Source organism: Zonotrichia leucophrys, chromosome 1, assembly GCF_028769735.1.
Source record: "Zonotrichia leucophrys gambelii isolate GWCS_2022_RI chromosome 1, RI_Zleu_2.0, whole genome shotgun sequence".
Classification (NCBI taxonomy): Eukaryota; Metazoa; Chordata; class Aves; order Passeriformes; family Passerellidae; genus Zonotrichia; species Zonotrichia leucophrys.
In genome coordinates, this window is record NC_088169.1 from 109,064,306 (window position 1) to 109,077,802 (window position 13,497).

At 40.9% G+C, this 13,497-nt stretch overlaps 1 protein-coding gene and 1 long non-coding RNA gene across 3 annotated transcripts in view; one reads left to right on the forward strand and one right to left on the reverse strand.

Annotated features, from left to right (window-relative positions):
- Nucleotides 1-1,474, reverse strand: part of GBE1 (1,4-alpha-glucan branching enzyme 1) — a 135,653-nt gene extending 134,179 nt beyond the window's left edge. For both annotated transcript variants that reach the window (XM_064726946.1, XM_064726939.1), the window contains exon 1: nucleotides 1,340-1,474. In XM_064726946.1, the coding sequence (XP_064583016.1) occupies nucleotides 1,340-1,431 (92 nt within the window). In that variant the 5' untranslated portion in view covers nucleotides 1,432-1,474. The remainder of the gene's footprint in view (nucleotides 1-1,339) is intronic.
- On the forward strand, nucleotides 1,300-12,753 carry LOC135454657 (uncharacterized). Its single transcript, XR_010442169.1, has 3 exons — nucleotides 1,300-1,371; nucleotides 10,195-10,332; nucleotides 11,737-12,753. It is a non-coding gene; the product is annotated as an uncharacterized LOC135454657 (long non-coding RNA).
- Nucleotides 12,754-13,497: the final 744 nt, after the last annotated feature.

Consider the following 13,497-nt stretch of genomic DNA (forward strand, 5'->3'; position numbering starts at 1 on the left):
TCTTACATTCCTCACACACAGAGTTTTCCAGACTTCTGGGACACAGGGCATTAGTCAGTACTACAATTATTTTGATTGCCAGAGGACCACTAGTGAAACACAACATAAATGTGCAACATAAAAGCTCCCAAAAGCTGTGTTCAATCGGCGGGTGAGGTTTCAGCAGCTTTTCCAGGCCAGCAGCCTGGCTCTGCAGGATTCAGGCCTCCTCCTACCCAGCCTGCCACTAGCAAACTCTCACCCAGGCCCTGGACAGAGGGTTGGTGTCACAGCTCCCAGCGAGAGGCACAGAAAAAGGGATGCTCAGCCCAGCAACCTGGCACCAACCTAATGCACATTCTGCTACTTCATGCATTGCAGGTCTGCCAAACAGCTGAGCTGGCGGTTCAGGGACACCTCAAAACATGCGCCTGCAGGAAAATTCTCTGGAGAGACGAGATTCAGGAGCAGTTTATTTACAGATTATTGCAGCTAAACTCTTTTGTTGGTGATAGCAGCTCAGTGCATCACCCTCAATCCTGATTGCATCCAGCTCTGGGATCCCCATCACAGGAAGAGCACTGACCTTTTGGAACGAGTCCAGAGGAGGCCACCAAGCTGATAAAGCATTTCTCCCATGAGAAAAGGCTGAGAGAACAGGGATTGTGCAGCCAGTGAAAGAAAAGGCCTAGGGGTGACCTAACGGCACCCTTACAGTACCTGAAGGGAGCTTACAGGAAAGATGGGGCTAAACTATTTGCATGTAGTGACAGGTCAAGGGGAGACAGGTTGATGCAAGGAGTAGGCTCAGATTAGATATTAGGAAAAACCTCTTTATTATAAGAGTGGTGGGGCATTGGATCAGGTTAACCAGTGAAGTTGTGGTTGTCCCATCCCTGGAAGAGCTCAAATGCAGGCTAGATGCAGCTCTAAGCAACCTGAACAAGTGAGTGTCCCTGCCCACAGCAGGACGACTGGAACCAGATGATCTTCAAGGTCCCTTCCAACCCCAACCCATCTGTAACTCCGTGATTCTCGCAAGCTGTCCCGGCTGCGCCCCACGGGCCCGGCTGGCCCGGGCACCGCCTCCCCCCCTTCCCCGCCGCTCTCGGCAGGGCCCGCGGGCGCAGCGCCGGGTCCGAACGGGCCGGCCCAGCCCCGCCAGGCCAGCGGGGATGTCCGCGGGCCAGGCCTCCCTGCAGCGCCCCGGGCCGGGAGGCCTCGCCGAGCCCCGGCTCCGCCGGAAGGGAAGCGGAAGGGAAGCGGAGCCGCCCCGGCCGAGGGGAGGGGAGAGCGGTGAGGGGGAGGGGACACGGCCCAGCCCGGCGCCCCCGGAGGCGGCCGCTCCGCGCCGCCGTACCTGCGCTGGAAGTCGGTCCGGAAAGGCTCCAGGTAAGGGTCCCGCTCCAGCAGCTGCTTCAGCCTGGGCGGCTCCGTGCTGGCGGCGGCCATGTCGCCGCCGCGGGCTCCGCGTGATCCGCGGCGCCGCTAAATACAGCCGGGGAGGGGGCCGGGCGGGCGGCCGGGAGCCCCTGCCTCTCCCCGCCCACCGCCCGGGGCCGCCCCCGCCGCCTCTCCCCGCCCGCGGTGCGGCGGGGCCGGGGCTCCGCGGCTGCGGGAGGGACGCCGGGGATGCCCGGCCTGACCCGGCCCGGCCCGGCCTCCCGTCAGCGATGGGCTCGGTCCCGCAGCCCTGCGGAACATGAAGGGGCCGCGGAAAAGCGCCGGCCTCCAAACCGCATGGGGTGACAGCAGAGGAAATAAAAAACCTTGCGACCAAAAAAAATAAAAAAGCATTTGCGGGAGCCGACCCGCTCGACAGGAGGGGGATGTCTGCCTGCCGAGGCTCGGCAGTGCCCCAGTTTGTTTTCTTAGTGGCTCTTTGATGTCTTTTTCAGCGTGTCGGATGCCCGGGTGAACTCTATGTTCCCACACACACAAAGCCCACTGCGCACCCCGGCCAACAGCAACAGCCCCCAAAGCAGATTTGGCATCATCGTGAGTGCTGGAATAAATTTCTCGGCTGTTTGATAGGGTGCTGACGTGCTCACAGACAGCTCAGCAGAACAAGACTCTGGGGACATCCCTGAGTTCTCATAACTCCGTGTCTGCGCAGCAAAATACTGCTTTGTCAGACACATAAATTCCAAACGTGGTAAGGTTAGTCCAGCCGATCCTAGTGCAGCTCGAAATGCTGAATAGCACAGGTAGATTGCTGTGGAAGTTTTTGACCTAATAGCAACATGTCTTGTTTTTGGATAGGTCACCAAATATCCAGGGCAACTAATCACCAGCCTGACCATGCCTCTAGGCCAGCATTGAGCACTTTTATTTAAGGTCCAGCAATTTTGCTTTGTTTTGATAGGTAATGAGAAAGTTTATTTAGAGGCCTCTTTTGAATGCTTTTCAGCCACAGTGTAGAAACTTTTCAGCTTCTAGACAGCTTAACTTGTTCCCACAACCATCTCCAAAACTGTTGTCGTCAGTTTGAGACTCATCCCCCTATCTTCCTCTGAATTTAAGTGCTGTTTCTCCTGTCTGCCAGATGACTAACAGCACCGTGTCTGATGAACACTAACAGTTCATTTATTACTTCTCCTAAAACTGGCTACAGTGAAAGTTTCCATAATGATTTGTTTCATCAACAGTGCATGCACACTTAACTACATTGTATTTCCTTCCCTGTAGCAGTTTCTAACTACACAGGCAAAAGTCCAAGTACTTTGTTCTTTTTCTCCTTATGGAGTGCAACAATTATTCTGTCCTAAGACTGTGGGGCAATAGTCATAATGTTTGCTAGATCAGTTGCCCTGACAGGAGGCTCAAGGAGTTTTGGTTTGATTACTGAAAGAAGCAGCATTTATGCTGTAGCAAAACTACTTGTCACACCCTGCTCTGATACATCAAGATTTATTTTTTTTTCACAGTGGCCATAATTTCTTCAATTACTGGAGGCTGAAAAACTGTTTCTAAAATTATCCAGGCTTCTTAAAACTTTCTGTGTGGCAGTGATTTCAGTGCCTGTGCTAAAACAACGTTTGACAACGCTTACCGTCTTCTTTTTGCTTCTTTCCTCATACTGTGTGCATCGTATTCTCCTGCAAATTCTACTCACTCTCACACTTAAATAGCTTGGTCAAATAAAGGAGAAGCAAAATTCCAGCTTCTCAAGAGCAAGGAAATAGGGGTTTTACAATAGCTGCATGTTACATGTGCTGCTGCTTTGGGGTTTCTGGTGTTCCAAGTACTGGAGAGGGCACCTGCTGGTTGAAGTGGAGGTGGGAGAGCAATTCCTGCAGCCCCTGAAAGCCTGAGCATTGGAAACAGCTTCAGTCTTAGCACAGGTTCTTTGGTTATATTCATTCTCAGGAAGCCCAAGCAATTTCCTAGTGTTGTTATTAGCTTTTCAGTATAAACACGAGAGACATCTATAAATGAGCATTAGCAATTTGTGTAGGAATGTAGCTGTGACTTGCACCTCCCTGGAGGCAGGGACCCCTTTGTAACATTCATTTTAAGTAGAAATGACACAGCATCCAGCCTCATATACAAGCAACCTTGAACTTCAGGAAGTTAAATTCTGCAGATAGCCCCTATCTATAACAGACAAAGCCCCAGTGATATATTTAACACTCTGTGAACCGGAATATGAATAAGCATACCATTTGTATCCACTCATGTTTCATTTTACAACTTGGGCATGATTTTATCTGCCTGCTTTGTCACAAGTAACTGCAAGATACTAAGGCATATGTTATTTTGATCACTGATTACACCATGATCCTGGTGTTCCCACCATGAGCCGAGGTTAGCTCTCAGGACAGTGCCATTTAATCCTCTACCTGGAGGCAAACCCGACAGTTCAGACAATGAATATTGTCCCAACAGCTGAATGTGTCTTTGTGCATTTGTCAGGGATGGATACAAAGCTGCCAGCTGCTGCTGCCAGTAGAAACAGAAAGAGGAGGACTGTTGGGAATAGCTGCTCTTTTATGAGGACAGCAGTGGATCATATGAGAAGGGTGTCTAAGGCATGTGTTACCCAGTTACCAGTGAGGCTGGAGTATATCATTTACTCCAAAGTAGTCTTTCAAAGGATGTTCATGCTTAAGTTATGTATCCTTTAAAATTTTGCAGAGTGGTGCTTGAGCAGTAACTGTATAGTTAAATATAGTTAAATTTATAAAATTGATTTAAATTTTTTAATATGCAAAGTTCAAAGATAAACCTAAATTTTGAAGAGAAAAATGTCCACTCCTGTCATGCAGCACCTCCACTTTGATTCACTAATATGTTGCACTTGCTTTGCAAAACATGACAGAGATGATAAACCATAACAACTGAGGGAAGAAATCTTTCTTCAATAGGGCACTGGTTCAGATTCTCCCTCATCAATAGTTTCTTTTCATATTTCAGCCAGAACGGATCTGTGAGGTCTCTGACTTCTTACTGGCTCCTACAGAGCAAATTCCTGAGCTCCAGGTTCTGCTAAACCAAGTGGCTTAGAGCAGTCCTGGGCCCTGGTCCTGGCCTGGCTCTGTAAGTTGCTTCCAGGTCTGTCTGAGTTGTCTTTGAGGTGCAGCAAATATAGAGACTGATCCAATCCCACAGTTTAACCTGGCTGAGAAGAGATGGCAGGTACCAAAGACAACAGGATATTTTTTAACTCTGTGTTGACAACATTGAAGAGTTGCTGATCTCTCAAAGTGACAAGTCACAAGGCATGTCCTTTGGTTCAGTTCAATACTTAAAGGCTGTATCAAGACTTGTTATCCTTTTAGTCTGGGCAGAATTCCTCCCAATTCCTTTTTCTAAAAGTCTTTTTACATCTAGGTATGGTTGGCCCACTGTGTTTGCTTGCCTATGGGGAGACACATATTTTTATTGGCATTGCAGCTACCCATGACTTCCAGATGAGAGATAGTCCATGAGCAAGAGCTGAGAACCTGTGACTTGTGCCTATACTGGATCTCATATGGCAAACTATCAAGAAAAGGTGTTCTTGTGGACAGAGACAGTTCAAAAAGATTTGTGCTTCAGTATTCCAGAAGAATGGATTCTTGTAGGCTCCCCTGTCCTTTAAGGACATTTCAGACATCTGAGCATGTTATGGGTACCAACCCATTGCAACCTCCCACTTTTGGAATGGTTTCTTTACACTCAGTTCCTAACGCAAAGTGGAGTTCAAAGAGTAATGAAAATTAGCTTATTTTGCCACATCAGCCAGCTAAGCTTCCCCATGTTATCTGTTCAAAGATCCATAAGAAATAAACTGCACAGTTGTCATTCAGATCCAAAGCAAATGCCCCCCTTAAAAATAATTATCCTTTATCTCAGTAGTCTTCCTAGAGAGGTCAAAGATTGGGCATGGAGCTGTAGCTCACTGCAGGGTGGTTGTAGCAGGTGACCTTTAAAGGTCCCTTCCAACACAAGCTATTCCATGATCCCATGAGACTTATCCCTATCTTTGGATTCGCCAAGGTGAGACACACAGGAGAAAGGAAATGGTCACTGTTGCACAGCTGCTGCCAGACATCACATCACTGCTCCATAATTAAAACTTTACTACAGCAAGGATTCAACTGATTGATTACATGTGAAGAACAAAGCATCTGTCCTTGAAAACTGCAGCAAACAAGCAAATTGCAACAAGTATCTTTTGGTATGTCTGTTAGTTTAGAATTTTCAGAATTTTAAGTTTAGGGTTTATTAGAAACATAGGGTAGTGATACTGTCTTTTAAGGTATCACTTTTGCCCTGTCATGGTTTCAACAGCTTTACATAACAGATCTACAAAGATCAAAACAAATACAGAATGTGAAACACTAAAAAGCCAGTGTCAGAGTTGTAAGATTCCAGTAAGCAGAGTTGATGGAAATGCCATTTTCACTTGCCATTTAAAGCAAAATAAAAACACATTCCAACAACCTGCAAGTCCTAAATAATGACTGCTTCTTGTTTTCACAATATTGCAGTGTGATTATGCTTTGGTGTCCTTATTTTGTATAATAAATTATAAACAATGTAAATATCTTTCAAAGTTGTTTACACAAGACACTTCAAAGTGTGATACCAAGTTTAAAACATCCAGATGTAGAACAATATTTGTTGTGAAAATGTCTATGAGTCTTACTGAAAAAATCAACTAAGAATTTGTAAAACAGTTCACAGATGCAAAACACAAATAAAACCTTCAGGAATTTCATAATATTTTGGGTGTTGCAGATACTCTGTCTGTTGTATGCCTTCTATATTTCTCAAAAGTAATTACTGCCAATGGTAACAACTTTCTACAACTTACTGCAATTCCTGGTGTTTGCATATGTGTTTATGCATTGGAGGAAGAACAAAAAAAATATTCTGGACTCTCTCCTTAATGCCATACCACAATACTTTGTGGCTGTCACCTCTGTTTTACCAATGTGTGTTTATCTCCAACACTTAGAAAATAAGTAGCTTGAGCTCTCTGGGATAGTTGCCCCAGAGGAACATTCTTGCTATTATTGCAGCAGCTCCTGTAACAATATATTACTATTAAACAAGCAACTTATTAACACTTGCCAAATACTGTATTCCTTTTATCCCATACACTCAGAACTGAGACTGAAACCCCACAGCATCAGCAGCAATTTTGCTTTCTTGCTGTTCATTGTCAGGTCTTTCCTAAAACCCTTGAGGACTGATCTTACCTTGGGTGTTTCTTGGTTTCATAGTCCTGAAGCACTACAGGCATTCAGGCTGCCTGGCCTTTTACTCAGAAAAGAAAGTGAGGTTGCCAGATAATCGTTCAGAGGGTAACACATCTAATCCTTGGGGAGGTCAAGTGAGGTGAGAAGAAAGGAGATGCATACTGCTAATGCTCTGACAGCTCTGTCAATATAAATTCATTAGTATGTATAGAAGTATTTTAGATTTCAAAAAGCAGAATAGTACCTCAGTTGTATTCATGAACTCAAGTCTCTCCTGAGTTTACCTCAGGAAAAGCAGATGGATCTGGTGCTAAGTGTGTGTGAAATGCAGAATTTTTGGAAGTCCAAAATGCTTTCCACAGACAGCCTTTTAGATCTTGTCAGTATTAGTGCTGGTTTACTTTCTAATGGCAGTTGGTGGCATTTGACCCAGTTGATTCTTAGGTATGACCAGCAATGTGTTGAGTGAACAGAAAGATAGGGCAGGAACCAGATCCTTAATGCTACACTCAAAATTTTTCTGTAGTTAGAAGAAAACATCAAATATGGAGCTAAGAACTTGTTAGTTCTATTGTTAGTCCAATTAATATTTTAACACTGTCATTTTTCAAAATATTGGATAAATTTGGGAAAAAAAGACAAAACTCAACACCCTCATTAATAGTGCACCTCTCTCTTTTTATATATATCCAATGCACACTTGTGTACAGAAAATGTTTTAGCACACAAAAGGTTCTGAGAGTACAACTATGTATTTTTTGTCTTAGAATATCCCCAGTACAATAACTGAAGGTTCAGCCTTCAGAATCCCAGTGATACAGAGCTACACTTACAGGTGTGTGATCTGTTGCCATAGGTGATTATACTGTACATATACTGTACATATAATTGTACTGCAATACAATTTTCTATAGGAAATTTTGTATGCCTTGGTGATTGACCTTTTCTTCTTGGAACAAAGACTCTACATTTCAACACTCTACATTTCTATAAATACAGAAATCTTCATCCGAGACATATATATATTATTTTTTTTTGAGAACATCAATATTCATGGATTAGGAAGAACTAATCTGTCTCCACATAGTTTTTTTCCTTGCTTAGAGATAAATCCTTTAGGTTGGATCCTTTTTTCTCTTATTAGAAAGATTTATGTCATGCCCATTTTTAAAATCAGCCATGGCATTTCAGTTAAAAGAAAAGTGGTGTGACTTTCACTTTTTCTATATGTATGCAGCTTAACAAAATCATGCAGTAAAGAAAACTAAGTGATACACAGCTTCCAGAATGGGTATATTTGGAAGGGTTTGATTAAACTGTGTTATCTGTGAGAAATAACAGGAGCAAATATAATTAATAGTTATCTTAGTCACCCAGGCACCCAGCACCTCCTTCAGTATGAGTTTCTGAGGATATACAGGATTATTAGCTGCATTTCTGTTTCCTGAGTATTTCATTTTGAAGTACATACTAATAAAACAACTACTTCATTACTACTTAGTATGAAAATTTACTTCATATTATTAGATAACTTTTTTAGATAACAGTTTTTTTGCAACAAGGAGCTAAATATTTATATTTTAATCCAAATAGCAATCTTCACGGATAATATATTAATTACAGTCATGTATTATATGGGTAAATTAAGTTAATGCATACCAGTTCCTTTAGAATAGTTTAAGTGCTGATGGCTGTCAGTTTTCCTCAGTTTCAAACACCCTTCCTTTCTGATGTCTCTGAGCCTTCTGTTTATCTGTCAAAATTCTCTTTGAATGTTGTTTTCCATTACCTAATTCTACTCAAAAGATGGTTAATATTGGTGACCAATCTCATTTTAGCTTAAGCAGCCACTGGGTGCAGATTTCCTCATGCTTGTACCATCAGCCCCTGCATTAGGGCATCATCACACATCATCACTGCTTGCAGCAGCTCTGATTTCTCCTGCTTAAGCATGCACTTCTATGTTTCTTTCTGCATTATATTATCTTCTCAGGCAGCATCCAGGCTCTTTCTTCATATTCCTTTTTCCCTGTAGTTCCACCAGTAGGGAACACCACCCCCAAGAGGGGAGGTTCCCCTTAGTATCTGTAAAGGTGGGGCATAAGCAATAGTTGCCAGTCTTCAGTTAGTGATCAGCTCATTCCAGAATCACTTCGCCAGTTTTTTTATGTTGTTTCCATGTGTTTGTTCTAGATCTCACAGTTTCCTTACTGCACTATTTCCTGCCTCTTCTCACTTTGTCATCCCCCTTTTGCCACCTCTACCAGAGAAGAATTTATGAGAGTGAATGCTGACAAAAAAAGAGCAGTTTTTATAGCATCTGAGTCATGCACCCTGATGGACTTTTTGTTTTTCTTGTCTGCTATTATTTAGTGTCCCCTAGATCACTTCTTCCCTCATATGGGTTGCCATCTCTTTCTGTACTGTTCCAGTGTGTACAGGCCCTCAAACTAAATATGTTTCTGTGTCCAGGACATCCACTACAGGACTTAAAATACACCCTGGTCATAATTCAAGGCTTGCCTGTCTCTACCATATAAACTTCAAACAGAGACTGACAGCTTTTTCTGGTCCTAATATGTCTCTGCTTTCTTTTGGCTTTGATCCATCCCCAGATGATACAATTTTTCAAATTGTGTGCCTCTTTTTCCAGCTTGTAGAGTGTTGCATATCTGCCCACAGCTGGCAGCTGCTACTGCAGGAACAGCTGGATTGCAACAATCTGCATCTCCAAGGCTTAGTCCCTGCTGAATGTGCCATTCCCCCAGCCCAGCCATTTCTTCTACAAAAGGAAAGGAAGACAGGTGTTTCTAGGAGCAGAGTGGGCATGTGTAGTAAGAGGTTGGATTGGTTTTCTCCTTCCTTGATTTCTCTATCCATCTACCTGATTTTGTCCTTTACAGGTAAAGCCATAATAAAAACAGTCTGTACTCAGCTGGGTCATGAGAAAGGGACAGAGACAGATCTCTAATCACACAGGACTACGATCAGAGGCTTATAGAGCAAGTGTAAGCAGATTTGGTGCTTCCATTCAGTATCCACCTATCATCAGCTTGCTCTGATTGCCATCTGTTTTCTCCTGTTTCTCTCAGATTTTCAACAAAGTTTCCCTGTCCCTCACAAAACCTGCTACTTGCCACTGCAAGGTTTGGCTGGAGTGAGTCACAGCCAGATCGTAAATTGATGTAACTACTGTTTCTCTGCCTGCCTTGGATTGTTAGTGATCCAAATTTATTTTGTTTTATAGTAAATGAGATAATTGCCAGAAAACAAGACTGCATTTTGTTCCCAGTCTTCTATGATGACTTTAAGCTTCCTCCTACCAAAGTTTTTTCAGAGGCTTGGTTGTTCAGCAACCCAACTAGAAGGATTCACAGACAGTTTGGTACAATGAAAATCTTCTTTGCTACACTATATACACACTGATAAGAATTTACTGTTAGCCCAATAAATATTCTATACAGTATAATTTATCTGATTGATGCAGAAGAGCCTCACTTTTGTGATATTCTGATCACCTTTCCAGTTCCTTCTAAGTCCTGAGCTTGGCAGTCTTCCTGATGCAGACAGAGATGGGACTTGCTTTCTAAGTCATCAGCCCCTGAGGCCTACACAAGAAGAAAAGTGATGTTTAGGCTGGGGGATTCTAATTCCTCAGCTTTGGGTAAGCTCTTATTTTTAAACCTTAAAACATCTGCTTCCCTCTTACCTATTCCCAGCTACTTTGAACATTGTACAATATCTTTACTCCTGAGCTCTCAGATTTCTACCATCCTCTGCAATTTTATTCCTCTATCACTCAACCATTTACTTTACTATAACCAGTAGTTTCAGCAATATGAAGCTGTAATTCCTTAGTGGAAAATCCAGGAGACAGGTTAGAGACAGGTTGATTTTTCAAAATCACAGCAGTTTGGCTGAACTGCACCATCAGCAGAGCTGTATAAAACTGGAGGTCACTGCATTGTTAAGTTCAAATTTGTCATTGAGCTTCTCAGGAAAAGCATCTATTAAATGGAAGACATCATGAATGTTTATACTGTTCAAAGGCCTGTCTTACAGCCTGTCAGCAATTCAGTAATTTGTTAATATAGAATATAAAAAACTTAAGCCCAATGTCTCTTCCAATTTATTATGCTTTTGTAGTATTTACCAAATTTATGTTAAAATCCCAACAGATCTTATGAAAAAACTTATATATATATGGGTTTTGGAGCCATGAGCAAAACAGCTCATTGTGTACTACTCCTACCTTAGCCAACTGTTGATAAATATGCAGTAGAAATACTTCAGTATTCAAAATGGTATGTCCTGGTAAAAAATTACAAATATTTTTATGTCTTCATTTATTCCAGTTCTTTTTTCTCAAAGAATTTCAAATGTGAATAATTGTATTGGGATAAATGAGAACACAGAGACCTGTAGTTATTCTGAGTCTCTGGAACCCATCTGCCATTTGCTTTGTGCTATCATATCAACTCATACCACATTGTTCCAGGCAAAATTATCATTACAGATTTATATTGTTATAGGTTGTTATATATCTTACTATAGATTTATCATAATATATTGTTATATATTATATACTATATAATATGATTTTATATACATTATTATATTTATATTTTGTTATAGGTATATATTTTTGCTTTAATAACAACCTTCTATAAATTTAACATTTTTTTAATTAGTGGTACAGTACACTGCCTTTGGTCAGTTAGGTTGATAGCAGTGAAGTAGTAGACATAAAAATACTCTCTATTAAGAACAGTATACTATAAAGTAGGAATATTTTCAGAAGTCTTTCATGCTTTACCCTCTTTAAAGCTTAATCTCATAAACCACAGAGTCCTCTCCTGACATGTCTCTTGGTTGTCATTATCTGTTTTTTTTTACTGTTTATAGTTAAGGAATTAACTTGTGCAAATAAAGAGGTTTCTTCATTCATAAGATAACTGTCCACACTGTTAGAATTATTTTTTCTTCCTTCTGCTGTTTCAGCTGCACACAGTTAAAATACTGAATTACTCTTTAAATTAATGAATTATCTGTTGCTTCTTGACCTAAGCACTCCTGCAGCTGTCTCCTCAGCACCTCCTGTGTTGCCATCTGATTCAACACGTGCACAAGGAGCACTTGCAAAGGGAGCTGAGTCATTTTCTAAATCTGGAACATCGTCCTCAGAACACAAAAGCTTCCTCTGCAGGACTTAAGGGCAAGTATTAACTGTGTCATTCTGCATAGGATGTTTTAGCTTCTCTTACTTTAAATTACTAGTGTGTCTTACTGAAAAGCGCATAATTTAGCTGTATCCACCAAAATCTTCTTTGTGACATTTGTGTTGCAAAGTGCCAAATGTTCTTACTCCTGTGTTCTATTTCCTTTTCTTGTAATTAATTGTCATTTCAGAATAAACTCACATCTTCACTGATGGTTTTTAGTACATACATGTAATTTCTGTGAACTGTGACTACTTTGCTGTCGTTCTTGAGTCTCAAGGAACATAACCTCCTGAACAATCAAACTCTTATTCCAGTCAGAACACTGAAAGATGCTCACTGTGAATATCAATCTGACTCAAGTCATGTGATATACCTAACATTTAAAAGGGTGATGGATGAGGACATGTATTAGACACCCAAAAAGTGAGGAAAAAGCAAGATCAACTGTTTATGTCTTATTATTTTCTTAGCACTATAAAATATCATACACATTCTTTGAATTTTTAAAATGAAAGACTTGTGTCCATCTTTTCTCTGTTCTTGCCAGAAATGTGTGCTCTGGTATGTTGCAACCACTCTAGCACTACTACAAGTGATTAATACTAGGATTTTTTTCATGTTTATGTCCAAGTTGCTGGGTTACTTGCAGCTCTGAATAAGATTTACATGAAGACTTGTGAAGAGCTCTGTATATGAGTTATATTACATTGCTCAAAATAAAGCTTTTCAGCTGACTTCTTCAGTATAATTCTTCTTGTGTTTCAGGAATTTTCATGCTAGTTCTGTTTTTGTAAATATTGCCTTTATTAAATTTGTAATATCCCAAAATATTACTTTTTGCTTTAGGTTTATTTTCTTGATTTATATGCTAGCAAATTTGTCTTCTCCTTCTCCCTTGTCTAGTTCTTTTTTGATTTAACAATGATTTTTTCCCTTTGTTTTACAGTAAGTCATTGACATCCCTAAGAAATTTCAAATTAACATGGAAGAAAATTGAACAGCATATCAATGGATGAGATAGGCATGATGGTTTCTCCATGATGTCATTGCATGTTGATGAAGGCACAGCACTATGAAATATGAGATGCAAATGCCATCAAAATACTACTCTGGTTTTGCAAGGAGCTGCACAAGGAGCCATTCCTTTTCTGCAAAAGGAAGGCTTGATTATTTATAAGTGTAAAAACAAAAACAGAAAAATAAATGTTTTCCATTTTCTTAACTTCCTTTCTATTCCACGATGTATAGATATTCCTATTAATTTTAAAAAGGCAAACTATCACCTCTCTTCTCTGTTTTTCTTAATTCTAGAAATGTTTTGCAAATTTAATTTAAAACAGTCAAATATCTTGCCCTGTTTTTTTTTTTATTTTTAGAATAAACTAAAGTGTTTCAGCTTTTGGTGTCTGTCCTGCTTGTTCACATGATTTCATTTTTATATCAGGGTTCAGTTTTTCATAAACATCAAGACCTTTTTCAATACTGAGTAGCTGTGGTGGGTTCTGTTGTATTGCTGTACTAAATTAAATTAATTTTATAACCTATTCAATACTCAGAAACATGGAAACAAGTTTTTTTCTGAGTTTAAATCAGGTGCACTATGCCTT